Source organism: Bufo bufo, chromosome 7 (genome assembly GCF_905171765.1).
Source record: "Bufo bufo chromosome 7, aBufBuf1.1, whole genome shotgun sequence".
NCBI classification, from domain to species: Eukaryota; Metazoa; Chordata; class Amphibia; order Anura; family Bufonidae; genus Bufo; species Bufo bufo.
The window spans coordinates 232,916,525-232,930,261 of NC_053395.1; the positions used below are offsets into that span (position 1 = coordinate 232,916,525).

Below are 13,737 nucleotides of genomic sequence, written 5' to 3' on the forward strand. Positions count from 1 at the left end.
TGCAGTCACTGTGTACATACATTACTTATCCTGTACTGATCCTCAGTTACATCCTGTATTATACTCCAGAGCTGCACTCACTATTCTGCTGGTGCAGTCACTGTGTACATACATTACTTATCCTGTACTGATCCTGAGTTACATCCTGTATTATACTCCAGAGCTGCACTCACTATTCTGCTGGTGCAGTCACTGTGTACATACATTACTTATCCTGTACTGATCCTGTATTATTCTCCGGAGCTGCACTCACTATTCTGCCTGTTGATTTGAAGCAGGAGGCTGACGGCAGCAGTTGGGATCTTTCATACAATATGTCACCATTACAGTTTGAGTATCGGGCGCGGCGTTATCTGCGGTGTAAAGCGCGGGTTTGAGGAGCCTCTCTTTTTACAGGATCCTGGAGGAGACGTTACATAATAAAGTTATGGTGCAAAACTTGTAAGAATCCGCGACGGAAAGTCCAGCGCCTGCCGATCGCTAGCCTGGCGGCTGCGAGAATGTAGATTTTTTTGGGGGGGTCATTTATCAGGACGGGCGGGGAGGTCTTCCGTCCTTCCCCATTTTTCTGATTTCCCATGGAAGAAGCCGTGACAGTGTAACTCCTGGAGATCTTCCTGAGGAGAGGATCAGAGCGACGTCTGTCAGGAGGCGACACGTTCTCCGTTCACTGCCGGATCCTCGGTTATTATAAAGGCTGGATAAGGAATAAATAATCAGGAGTGACGAGTAAAGCGTCTGTCCCAGAACCGGTCTCCAATTCTCACAATGCCGTATCGGCAGCGGTCCTCTAGATCTGTAGTATGGAGGGGGGTTGTTCCTTCAGACGGCTGCTGCAGATGCTGGGAGTTACCCCTCAGCCTCGATACTGACCCATCAGGAGTACTAAGATCTTAGGTACCGTGGTCAGCAATTCAAGATGGCGGGTGCGATTGTGCGGAAAATACTCTGCTGATAGCGAGGAATACAAGACCATGATGGCTGGTTGTGCAAACCCTTCAAATCCAAACTTGCTGAGGTCAGCGTTCAGGTGTCCCCAGTGCACCCTGTCAAACTCCTCTGCATCCAAAGCAAGAAGCAGAGAAGGCCCCTGAGAGCGCTCCACGGACCGGGGCTCTGCGGACCAGGGCTCTGCTGTACAGGTCTCTGCGGACCAGGGCTCTGCTGTACAGGTCTCTGCGGACCAGGGCTCTGCTGTACAGGTCTCTGCGGACCAGGGCTCTGCTGTCCAGGACTCTGCTGTACAGGTCTCTGCGGACCAGGGCTCTGCTGTACAGGTCTCTGCGGACAGGACTCTGCTGTCCAGGACTCTGCGGACCAGGTCTCTGCTGTCCAGGTCTCTGCTGTCCAGGTCTCTGCGGTACAGGTCTCTGCGGACCAGGTCTCTGCGGTCCAGGGCTCTGCGGTCCAGGGCTCTGCGGTCCAGGTCTCTGCCGTCCAGGTCTCTGCGGACCAGGGCTCTGCTGTACAGGTCTCTGCGGACCAGGGCTCTGCTGTACAGGTCTCTGCGGACCAGGGCTCTGCTGTACAGGTCTCTGCGGACTAGGGCTCTGCTGTACAGGTCTCTGCGGACCAGGGCTCTGCTGTCCAGGTCTCTGCGGTCCAGGGCTCTGCGGACCAGGTCTCTGCTGTACAGGGCTCTGCGGACCAGGGCTCTGCAGACCAGGGCTCTGCGGACCAGGGCTCTGCGGACAAGGGCTCTGCGGACCAGGGCTCTGCTGTACAGGTCTCTGCTGACAAGGACTCTGCTGTACAGGTCTCTGCGGACAAGGACTCTGCTGTACAGGTCTCTGCGGACAAGGACTCTGCTGTACAGGTCTCTGCGGACAGGACTCTGCTGTACAGGTCTCTGCGGACCAGGAACATCGGCAGCTGCATACAGACCCCACCTGGTCGGTTTCCCCCGTAATGGGATGATACGCAGCAAACGAGTCACAAGAACTTCTGCAAACAGCATAACGTCCGTGTAATGAGGGGCCTAGAACTTCCGGGCTGCACCGGGCGCGGTTCCCGCTTATGGGATAATTGTGGCGGATAATATTTCCTTTGGGAAATGGCTCCGTCCGGCGCTTTATTGAATATCAGAACTGATTACTGAGACAAGGTTGGAATTATGGAAGTGCAGATCCGTCTACGGAGCGTCCAAGGCTCTGAGGAAGGGAGTCGAGGAACGCCGCAGTGTCGGTCTGGAGGGGCTGAGGGATGGCGGTATTATCCTCCAGTTAGGGTCCATTCACACGTCCGTAACGTGTTTTGCGGATCCACGGATCTGCAAAACACGGACACGGCAATGTACGTTCCGCGTTTTGCGGACCGCACATCGCTGGCACTAATAGAATATGCCTTTTCTCGTCTGCAATTGCGGACAAGAACAGGACATGTTCTATTTTTTTCGGGAACGGAATTGCGGGTCCAGAAGTGCGGGTCCACAATTCCGTATCCGGGCAGCACATCGTGCTGCCCCATAGAAATGAATGGGTGCGCAATTCCGTTAGGCAAAATGCAGAACGAAATTGCTGATGTGTGAATGGGGCCTTATGTGGGGGCCGGGGAGGTCCGCCGCAGCCCCCGTTCTTATCGTCGAGGTCGTAGTTCAGTTTAGAGCGTCCAGTGGTAAATTCCCTTTGCGCAGCCAGCGGTGGACATGAGCGTCTGCCAGTGTCGGGGGGCCACAGATTTTGAGGGGTCCAGTTACAGTAGCTTTTAGATTCTAATTCCGCTCTACAGGAAAGAGGGGCGCCATAATCCATCCATAATATATGGGGGTCCGGCACAGAGCAGGCGCGAGGGGCTGCAAGAGCTTCACAAGGACTAAGGGCAGGAGGGGCAGCATCTCTGGAGCAGTGGGGGGGCGAGTATGCTGGGGTCGGAGGTCATCCTGACGTCACGCAGAGGCTGAATAGAGGGGTTAGGACGGGAGGAAGAAGGGGAGGCTCGATGAACGCCCCCCACACAGAGGCATCCGTATTCTCGAAGCTCTCCGCACGACCGCTTTTTGATTTTTGTTCAGAAAACACACATTTCAGATAAAGTATTCTACATAACGGACAAATGGGCGCTAGAATCCGGCAGCCGCGAAAGTGCCCTCAGCGCCACCGAACCCTAACAGCGATAAAACTCTGTCTGCTGGGCTCTTGGACGCCTCCACGTGTTCCGCCATTTTCATCTCTTTACGTGCGGTTCTGTTGCCTCGCTCGTCCACATTATTTTGTGAGTTACGGGAGCATCTCTTTCATCAGGAGAAGGGGCCGCCCATGTCCCTGCAGATGTGGCCTCAGTGCAGAGAAGGGGCCGCCCATGTCCCTCCAGATGTGGCCTCAGTGCAGAGAAGAGGCCGCCCATGTCCCTCCACATGTGGCCTCAGTGCAGAGAAGGGGCCGCCCATGTCCCTCCACATGTGGCCTCAGTGCAGAGAAGGGGCCGCCCATGTCCCTCCACATGTGGCCTCAGTGCAGAGAAGGGGCCGCCCATGTCCCTCCACATGTGGCCTCAGTGCAGAGAAGGGGCCGCCCATGTCCCTCCACATGTGGCCTCAGTGCAGAGAAGGGGCCGCCCATGTCCCTCCACATGTGGCCTCAGTGCAGAGAAGGGGCCGCCCATGTCCCTCCACATGTGGCCTCAGTGCAGAGAAGGGGCCGCCCATGTCCCTCCACATGTGGCCTCAGTGCAGAGAAGGGGCCGCCCATGTCCCTCCACATGTGGCCTCAGTGCAGAGAAGGGGCCGCCCATGTCCCTCCACATGTGGCCTCAGTGCAGAGAAGGGGCCGCCCATGTCCCTCCACATGTGGTCGAGAAGGGGCTGCCGGGAGCCATGACCGGTAACGTCTTGGAGACGTGACCCAGAGAGTCCGGCTGGTCTTCAGCAGAGATTTCAGCTCTGCAGTCTGTAGAATTGTGAGTGCAGCTCTAGAGTATAATTTAGCCCCAGATCCGGTTCCATCATGTAGACCTCTTCATCCACCCCTGCCCTGATACATTGTAACGGCTCATTCCACCCCGCACCTCATGTACTGTCACATGCTTCTGCACCGCTGGGTCCTAACGAGTCTGTAACGAAACTGGAGACACTTACCTGACCTAATACCCATCCTAGGGACGTTTATGGGTAAATACTGGGCCGCAGATGCTTCCTGCTCTCACCTGTGGGTGACGCCTCTGCTGTTTACACCTTCATGCCTCCATGTCCGCTGTGTGTGGGGGTTATTCTCTGTCCGCGGCCTCCACGTCCGCTGTGTGTGGGGGTTATTCTCTGTCCGCGGCCTCCATGTCCACTGTGTGTGAGGGTTATTCTCTGTCCGCGGCCTCCATGTCCGCTGTGTGTGAGGGTTATTCTCTGTCCGCGGCCTCCATGTCCACTGTGTGTGAGGGTTATTCTCTGTCCGCGGCCTCCATGTCCACTGTGTGTGAGGGTTATTCTCTGTCCGCGGCCTCCATGTCCGCTGTGTGTGAGGGTTATTCTCTGTCCGCGGCCTCCACGTCCGCTGTGTGTGGGGGTTATTCTCTGTCCGCGGCCTCTATGTCCGCTGTGTGTGGGGGTTATTCTCTGTCCGCGGCCTCTCTGTCCGCTGGGTGTGGGGGTTATTCTCTGTCCGCGGCCTCCACGTCCGCTGTGTGTGGGGGTTATTCTCTGTCCGCGGCCTCTATGTCCGCTGTGTGTGGGGGTTATTCTCTGTCCGCGGCCTCCACGTCCGCTGTGTGTGGGGGTTATTCTCTGTCCGCGGCCTCTATGTCCGCTGTGTGTGGGGGTTATTCTTTGTCCGCGGCCTCCACGTCCGCTGTGTGTGGGGGTTATTCTCTGTCCGTGGCCTCTATGTCCGCTGTGTGTGGGGGTTATTCTCTGTCCGCGGCCTCCACGTCCGCTGTGTGTGGGGGTTATTCTCTGTCCGCGGCCTCTATGTTTTCTGTGTGTGGGGGTTATTCTCTGTCCGCGGCCTCTACGTCCGCTGTGTGTGGGGGTTATTCTCTGTCCGCGGCCTCCACGTCCGCTGTGTGTGGGGGTTATTCTCTGTCCGCGGCCTCCACGTCCGCTGTGTGTGGGGGTTATTCTCTGTCCGCGGCCTCCACGTCCGCTGTGTGTGGGGGTTATTCTCTGTCCGCGGCCTCCATGTCCGCTGTGTGTGGGGGTTATTCTCTGTCCGCGGCCTCCACGTCCGCTGTGTGTGGGGGTTATTCTCTGTCCGCGGCCTCCACGTCCGCTGTGTGTGGGGGTTATTCTCTGTCCGCGGCCTCCATGTCCGCTGTGTGTGGGGGTTATTCTCTGTCCGCGGCCTCCATGTCCGCTGTGTGTGGTAATTATTCTCTGTCCGCGGCCTCGCTGTGTGTGGGGGTCATTCTCTGTCCGCGGCCTCCATATCCACTGTGTGTGGGGGTCATTCTCTGTCCGCGGCCTCCATGTCCACTGTGTGTGTGTGGGGGGTAATTCTCTGTCCGCGGCCTCGCTGTGTGTGGGGGTCATTCTCCGTCCGCTGCCTCCATGTCCGCTGTGTGTGGGGGTTATTCTCTGTCCACGGCCTCCATGTCCGCTGTGTGTGGGGGGGGGTAATTCTCTGTCCACGGCCTCCATGTCCGCTGTGTGTGGGGGGGGGTTATTCTCTGTCCGCGGCCTCGCTGTGTGTGGGGGTCATCCTCCGTCCGCGGCCTCCATGTCCACTGTGTGTGGGGGGGGGGCAGTTAATGAATAATGTTATATTGTAACTGATTTTTGCAGGAAGTGAAACAGGAAATCAACCAGCGCTTCACGATCAGCGACCTCCTCATTAAACCGATCCAGCGGATCACTAAGTACCAGCTGCTGCTGAAGGTAACCCCCCCGCCGTGCCGCAGGCGCGCCTTGTCCTCTCTGGTGACCGGAGGCCGCAGTCCTCATCTTGTCTCTCTTTCAGGACTTTCTGAAGTACAGCCAGAAGGCCTGTCTGGAGTGCGCGGAGATCGAGGTCAGTCACGTCTTGAAGTAGTACTCTGCTGCCTCCTGCTGGACATAACCTGTCGCCCTCATCCTCTGCTGTAGGGAATTTTTGGGGTCCAGGCAGAAAATTCCTGTGAAATAAGGATCTTGTAGTCCCATCAGGGCCCCCCATTTCCTGTGCCGGGTCCCCCTCATAGAGCCCTCCTGGAATTCCATTCCCTGATGGGAGAACTACAACCCTGATCATCCTGAGTGTACTAGCTCATGAATAAAATGAAAGCGCCTCAGTGAAGACTGACACAGTGAAAAGGAGCGGTGACTCCTGATGGCTGACCACCCCGATGTTTTATCTCCTCCTGTCACAGAAAGCCGTGGAGTTAATGTGCCTTGTACCGAAACGCTGCAACGACATGATGAACCTGGGGCGGCTGCAGGGATTCGAGGTGAGGCCGGTGGTCTTGTATAAATACTAGCGCCCCTCCCTGCGGGTATCCTCAGTATGCATGTTCCCTGTTATGTAATGTCTGCGGTGAGCTCACCACACACGGCGGTGTTTTTGGTACATTAGCAGTCTGGTTATTACCGGCAAGACAGGTTTGTGCTCAGCTCCCGGTCGTCAGGCTGGGCGTGCGCAGTTGTGTAATGTTACCGCATGAGGTGTGAGCCGCCGGGGAGCGCGATGCCTCGCTGAAGGCAGATTGTGCAAGATAGTTTCTATTTGTTGCCAATAATGAGGTCCTGAGGGAAGTGGCTGCCCCCGCTGGTGGGCGCTGGTATTACTGTGACATTGGTGGCGGAGCACCGCGCCATCTACATGTGTATATATCGTCTTTAATGTCGCGCTCCTTCCCTCCAGGGTAAGCTGACCGCCCAGGGCAAACTCCTCCAGCAGGACACCTTCTTCGTCATTGAGCAGGAATCTGGTCTCCAGTCTCGACCTAAAGAGAGGAGGGTTTTCCTGTTCGAGCAGATCGTCATCTTCAGTGAACTTCTCCGGAAAGGTTCCTCCACCCCGGGATACATGTTTAAAAGAGGCATCAAGGTGAGGCGCAAAGCTCCTCCCCATAGAGCGCCGGCTCAGCCATAGAGCTCCTCCCCATAGAGCGCCGGAACAGTCATAGAGCTCCTCCCCATAGAGCGCCACCTCAGTCATAGAGCTCCTCCCCATAGAGCGCCGGCTCAGCCATAGAGCTCCTCCCCATAGAGCGCCGGCTCAGTCATAGAGATCCTCCCCATAGAGCGCCACCTCAGCCATAGAGCTCCTCCCCATAGAGCGCCACCTCAGTCATAGAGCTCCTCCCCATAGAGCGCCACCTCAGCCATAGAGCTCCTCCCCATAGAGGGCCACCTCAGCCATAGAGCTCCTCCCCATAGAGGGCCACCCCAGTCATAGAGCTCCTCCCCATAGAGTGCTGCCTCAGCTATAGAGCTCCTCCCCATAGAGCGCCACCTCAGTCATAGAGCTCCTCCCCATAGAGGGCCGCCTCAGCCATAGAGCTCCTCCCCATAGAGCGCCACCTCAGCCATAGAGCTCCTCCCCATAGAGGGCCACCCCAGTCATAGAGCTCCTCCCCATAGAGTGCTGCCTCAGCTATAAAGCTCCTCCCCATAGAGCGCCACCTCAGCCATAGAGCTCCTCCCCATAGAGGGCCACCTCAGCCATAGAGCTCCTCCCCATAGAGGGCCACCCCAGTCATAGAGCTCCTCCCCATAGAGGGCCGCCTCAGTCATAGAGCTCCTCCCCATAGAGGGCCACCCCAGTCATAGAGCTCCTCCCCATAGAGGGCCGCCCCAGTCATAGAGCTCCTCCCCATAGAGGGCCACCCCAGTCATAGAGCTCCTCCCCATAGAGTGCCACCTCAGTCATAGAGCTCCTCCCCATAGAGTGCCACCTCAGCCATAGAGCTCCTCCCCATAGAGGGCCACCCCAGTCATAGAGCTCCTCCCCATAGAGTGCTGCCTCAGCTATAGAGCTCCTCCCCATAGAGCGCCACCTCAGCCATAGAGCTCCTCCCCATAGAGGGCCACCTCAGCCATAGAGCTCCTCCCCATAGAGGGCCACCCCAGTCATAGAGCTCCTCCCCATAGAGGGCCGCCTCAGTCATAGAGCTCCTCCCCATAGAGGGCCGCCCCAGTCATAGAGCTCCTCCCAATAGAGTGCCGCCCCAGAGAGCTCCTCCTCAGGGTCATGGAGCCCCCCCAAGGGTCATGGAGCCCCCCCCAAGGGTCATGGAGCCCCCCCCCCCCAAGGGTCATGGAGCTCCTCCTCTTGAAGCTCCCCCCCCCCCCCAGGGTCATGGAGCTCCTCCTCAGGGATGTCATTGAGCCATGGTTGGGTTGGTGTCATGTCCTCCCAGTTTCGCTCACTGTGGTACATTTATTATAATGTCCGCGAGTCTCTGGTGTAAATTATACAGTAAATCTGTCCATAATTAAAAAAAAAGAAAGAGACGTAAAATTTGGGCAAAATTTTTTGGGCAGACAAAGTCTCACATTTTGCGTACACCAGCACACTGGAGCAAGTGGAATAATATATCCCCCAAGTCCTGGGCCGGCGCCCTCCCCCACGCCGTTGCTCGCACTCTCCGCACTTCCTCTTGCGCTCTCACAGCGTCTCATCCTTCCTACAGATGAATTACCTCATCCTGGAAGAGAACATGGACAACGATCCCTGTAAATTCGCTCTGATGAGCAGAGACACCTCCGAGAGGGTCATTCTCCAGGCCGCCAACGCCGAGATCACGCAGGCCTGGGTGCAGGACATCAGCCAAGTGCTGGAGACCCAGAGAGACTTCCTGAACGGTGAGCTGAAGGGAGGGGATGGGCGGGGCCAGAGATGTACTAGAGCGGACTGTAGGGTGATGGGGTGGGCTGTAGGGTGATGGGGCGGACTGTAGGGTGATGGGGTGGGCTGTAAGGTGATGTGGTGGGCTGTAGGGTGATGGGGTGGACTGTAGGGTGATGGGGCGGACTGTAGGGTGATGGGGTGGGCTGTAGGGTGATGGGGCGGACTGTAGGGTGATGGGGTGGGCTGTAAGATGATGGGGTGGGCTGTAGGGTGATGGGGCGGACTGTAGGGTGATGGGGTGGACTGTAGGGTGATGGGGTGGACTGTAGGGTGATGGGGTGGACTGTAAGGTGATGGGGTGGGCTGTAGGGTGATGGGGCGGGCTGTAGGGTGATGGGGCGGGCTGTAGGGTGATGGGGCGGGCTGTAGGGTGATGGGGTGGACTGTAGGGTGATGGGGTGGGCTGTAAGGTGATGGGGTGGGCTGTAGGGTGATGGGGCGGACTGTAAGGTGATGGGGTGGGCTGTAGGGTGATGGGGCGGGCTGTAGGGTGATGGGGCGGGCTGTAGGGTGATGGGGTGGGCTGTAGGGTGATGGGGCGGGCTGTAGGGTGATGGGGCGGGCTGTAAGATAATAGAATGGACTACAGGGTGAGTGGCCGGACTGTAGGATAATCGTGCAGACTATAGGGTGATGGGGCGGACTGTGTATAGACTGGTAGGTGATATGGGATGCACACCTGGGTGTCACATTGGCGCTGGTTGCTTTTTCTTCATTTTGTGCTTTTTTCTCAGTTTATTGTTTTGCACTTTTACGGATGGCGGTGACTTAACCCCTCACTCGCCGGCCGCGCTGTATTGCGTTGAGTGACAACCAGTACAGCCACCATAACAGCCCCACATGGTGTCAGGCATCTCCCAGACCTCGGAAAGGCAGACCAGCCGATCAGGGGTCTGGGAAAGCTGGGTGATCTCCTGTGCTGGGGGCCAGGATGTGAAGGGTTAATGGGACTGTCTACGGGGTCAGCCTCTCAGTGATGAATGTGTTAATTGCTCCTCTCGTTTTGTCAGTGTCTTGTTAACTCTTGCGCTTCTCTTCCTCCCACGGCTGCGCCGCCCCCTCCTCCTCCCAGTAAGTCGCTCTCTTCATACTAACCTGTTACTGCGCGTGTGCCATGTGCGTGGAGTGCGCGTCTGCCTGTAGTCACTGCATGCTCACAGACCGGGCCGAGGTTCTTCAACATCTCTGCTTGCTGTCAGTGATAGAAAACTACTCCTGGGGTTGTTCCCATGTATCAATGTAGATTGGAGCGATGAGCCCAGAGACCAATACATGTGAGAGATTTGTGCGGCTGCTAATTCACTGTAACAACCCCTCAGCTGTGTGGAAAGTATTAGTTCAGGTCCGGGTCAAGGTCTCTCAAGGTAAACAATTATGTTTGCCTTCAGTGACAGCAAGCAGTGTCAGTGAATAAGAATGTTTTTGTTTATATCCAGAAGCTGAAAGACCTTCCCGATTGAATACATCTCACAGCTGAGGGTTTGTTACAGTTGTATGCAGTCTAGATAATCCTCTGTGAGGTAAGCATCCTGGGCTCCAGACTGATACCTGTTACCTGCACCGACACATTGTAGCAAACAGGAGAGATTTGTGCTGCTCACAGAGGGTTGTCTACACTGTAACAAGCCCTCAGCTGTGAGAAGTATTAGGTTTATAAGGGTATGAGAGTTGTTTCCTTTCTTTTACATTTTTAAGATCTCTGCTTACTGTCAGTAAATGGGAATGCTCGTTGTTTATTTGCCTCAGAGGCTGATGTCCCGTCCTGATGATACAGTGGACACAGCTGCAGAGCTCGTTACAGTGTGTCAGTTTCCCTCCCTTTTTAATGACCCCTGCAGCTGTGCTGGACGGGATAGTGTTTGTGCCGTCTCCTGGCGGCCGCTGATCCCTCGCTCCCAGTACATAGAGAGTAGGTTATTTGTCGCAACGTTTCTGGTGATCATGTGACGTGACGCCGCTCTTCTCTGTGCCGCGTGCAGCGCTACAATCACCGATAGAATACCAGCGCAAGGAAAGTAACGCTGCCATGACCAAGCCGCAGCTCAGCCGGGCGCCCACCCCCAGCAGCAGACCCCTCTCCACCACACCCATGGGCTCCGAAAAATGCGTCAACCTCCCGTCCCGGAATCCGTCATTACCGCAAAGGATAATACCTACCTCCAACGGCAGCCCCGGGTATGATGTGTACCAGCCCGCAGAGAAGTACGACTGCAGCCAGGTAATCCATGGGGCGGCTGCTCGGGGTCTCGTCCTGTGGGGGCCCCCGACCTATAGACTGTGATGGGAAGAAGCCCCTGTCATATCACACATCATGAGAGCGGCCGTCTCAGCCGAGCATGGAGATAAGCAGATGCCAGTCGTCTCTGGTGCTGCTGATCTCCCAAGGATACAATGAATCCCTTAAAGGGGATGTCTCACCGTGAACACAAGGGTAACACAGCGCCTCATACCGCTTACATCCCATGACGTCCTCATCTTCTCCTTCAGGCCAGACCACCATGATGATTTCTTTCAAAGTTTGACAACTACTTTTCCATCATCCTGCCACCTCCAATACTGTACTATCCCCCTGAAACAGATAATCCCCCTGAAAGTACTGGTACTGCATAGATAGTGCCCCCTTCAACAATTATTAGCTCACCGTGCCCTAAAAAATGACTGTGCCCAGCAAATAGTGCCCCTTATAGTGCCGTAAACATAGTGTCCTGTGCCAGGTGCCTCCCAATGTAAGGGTCATCCCAAAAGTCCCACCAATAGTAATCATTCTCTGTACCAGTGCACCCAATAGTAATAACGTCCCTCATTTTGCCCCCAGAAGTAATAATTCCCCTTTGTAATGTGTGGCAGTACAAAAATACCTTCTTATGTGTGCCAATCCAAAAAATGCTCCCGTATGACCTGTGCCAGTACAAAAAAAAAACTTTTAGTGCCACATGCAGATCAAATGTCTCCTTAGAATGTGTGCCAGTACAAAAATGCCCCCTTATGTGCCAGTCCAAAAAAGGCTCCATTGGCGATCTGATGTGTGCAGGGGCTTCGTGGGCATTCACGGCGACACTTTTCTGGTGCAGTAAAGGTCCTATTAGGGGGAGGGTGGGAATCCTGTTCCTTCTGGGCAGCTCACATCATTTACTCCTCCTGTTCCGCCCCCGCAGAACGAGCTGGCCGGGTGTAACGGGACCACCTCCATGGCTGTTACACAAGATTACTATGCACTGAAGGAGAACGAGATCTGCGTCTACCAAGGGGAAATTGTCCAAGTCCTGGCCATCAACCAGCAGAACATGTTCCTGGTCTACCGGCCATCCAACGACCACTCGCCGGCAGCCGAAGGCTGGATCCCTGGCTCCATTTTGGGGCAAATTACAAAACCTTCTGCAGACAGTAACGACAGAGGCATCAAGTAAGTGCTGACCGGGCGCAGTGTGTGGAGTATAGGGAATTTCTCCTGGTTTCTTTCACAGCTTTTGGAAGAAGAATTGAATGTGGAGCCTGCGGCCGGCGCCACGCAGGACGCTCCTTATTTTTTTTAATTTTTTTTTTGTATGATTTATTTTTTTTGTTAATAATTGTACAGAAACCTGTAAACGGTAAAGACGAGTTCTGTATAGATGAGGCGGCTTCCTCGAGCGCGGACGCCCCCCGGACCGGACTATGTGCCATGTGACCATACTGTAAATTGCTGATAGACTGTGGACTGAGCCAGGCTCCTCGGAGATCCTCTGTACAGCGGCCATGTTTCCCGTTTTCTTTGGACTTTATTTTCTGTTTCCCGGTCACCTGTAAGATATTTTGTTTTGGGCCCCCCTCCCCCCAGTACATTCCTGTATAAAGTATTTTGCACTATTTAAAAAAAAAAGACAAAAAGAGAGAAAAAAAGAAACCTCAGTCCTATCGATGGCGTCCGATCGTGCAATATGATGCTAGTCACAATGTTCATCATTGTACCTGTATTGTAACTAATAATTTTAAATGTACTATTTTAAATATGTAAAATAAATTTTCACCAGGATCGCCATGTGTCATGAGGCACCAGAAGTTTTTATGTTTTTTTTAATGTTTTTTTTTGTTTGTTTTTCCATTTAATTTGTGGAATTTCTGTTTTTAAAATGTTAGATTATTAACAAGCATGGATAGGAGGTTCTGGAGCAGAAGGAAACATGTGGCTCCCGGGCCCGGATCTACCACAGGCCATTTGTAGGCACCGGGCCTTCAGGCATTGGGGTCCCGGGGCACCTGCTTCCTCCGCACCCCCTGTAGCTGCACCCTTGCCCTGGAATGTGTGTCAGACTTGGGTTATTCCCACATATTGTACTTAAAGGGGTCGTCCAGGATTATGCAAAGTGCCCTCCATTTGCATTAAAAAAAAAAACCTCAGGATCAGCATCCATGGACCAGGCCTTCAGACCACCTATAGTCCATCCTCCACTTGTGTAATCCTGGAGGTCCCCTTTAAATCTGGAAGTTCAAGATGATGCAGGACGCTGCCAGCCCCTGAAGAGATATTGCTTCTATCTGTGCCTGGAATTGTCACCTCCTGATCTCCAGTCCGAGGTTCTCACTGCTGATGCACAGTCGCCTCGCACACATTTCTGATTTGCTGTGATGTGAAGATTTAACATGAAGTTCTACGTTTCCGGGAATGTCTGATAGATCGGCACGAGGTGCATGGTGTTTCCACTAACAGTTCTTCTGGGTCAGAACCCACACTGATACCAGAGCCCCGGGCATTGTCTGCCTGATATCTCTAGGGCAGCAGATAGAGGAGGTGGGATGGTCGGAAGGGCCGGGTGTGGATGGTGAGGAGAAGTGTGGGACTAAAAGATGAGGAGCAAGATGAGGAGGATCTGGAACACATCAGAGAGATTATCTAGAACTTGTGGGAATAACTAATCTAGCACCCATAGAGATGATGAGAATCTAGAACACATAAACCTCTAGAACTCATTAGGAGGCATGAGAATCTAGAGCTATGGGGGGATAT

At 54.6% G+C, this 13,737-nt stretch overlaps 2 protein-coding genes across 12 annotated transcripts in view; both read left to right on the plus strand.

Moving 5' to 3' along the window:
• KALRN (kalirin RhoGEF kinase) overlaps positions 1 to 13,737 on the plus strand; it is a 270,877-nt gene that overhangs the window by 223,665 nt on the left and 33,475 nt on the right. For 8 of the 10 annotated variants that reach the window (XM_040439928.1, XM_040439929.1, XM_040439930.1 and 5 more), the window contains 7 exons: positions 5,708 to 5,800; positions 5,883 to 5,933; positions 6,271 to 6,348; positions 6,762 to 6,947; positions 8,536 to 8,707; positions 10,733 to 10,971; positions 11,909 to 12,156. In XM_040439928.1, the coding sequence (XP_040295862.1) occupies positions 5,708 to 5,800; positions 5,883 to 5,933; positions 6,271 to 6,348; positions 6,762 to 6,947; positions 8,536 to 8,707; positions 10,733 to 10,971; positions 11,909 to 12,156 (1,067 nt within the window). Of the gene's footprint in view, positions 1 to 5,707; positions 5,801 to 5,882; positions 5,934 to 6,270; positions 6,349 to 6,761; positions 6,948 to 8,535; positions 8,708 to 10,189; positions 10,274 to 10,732; positions 10,972 to 11,908; positions 12,157 to 12,330; positions 12,766 to 13,737 lie in introns of those variants that run through there. The other 2 variants (XM_040439931.1, XM_040439932.1) reach the window with 2 other exon arrangements.
• LOC121007756 (loricrin-like) lies at positions 401 to 5,752 on the plus strand. Of its 2 annotated transcripts, XM_040439941.1 has the most exons (3): positions 401 to 411; positions 2,873 to 5,406; positions 5,660 to 5,752. In XM_040439941.1, the coding sequence occupies exons 2-3, from the start codon at positions 4,173 to 4,175 to the stop codon at positions 5,692 to 5,694; spliced, it is 1,269 nt and encodes a 422-aa protein (XP_040295875.1). In that variant the 5' UTR covers positions 401 to 411; positions 2,873 to 4,172; the 3' UTR covers positions 5,695 to 5,752. The 2 variants fall into 2 exon arrangements, with proteins under 2 accessions (XP_040295875.1, XP_040295876.1); XM_040439942.1 differs by lacking the exon at positions 401 to 411 and having other exon boundaries at positions 2,480 to 5,406.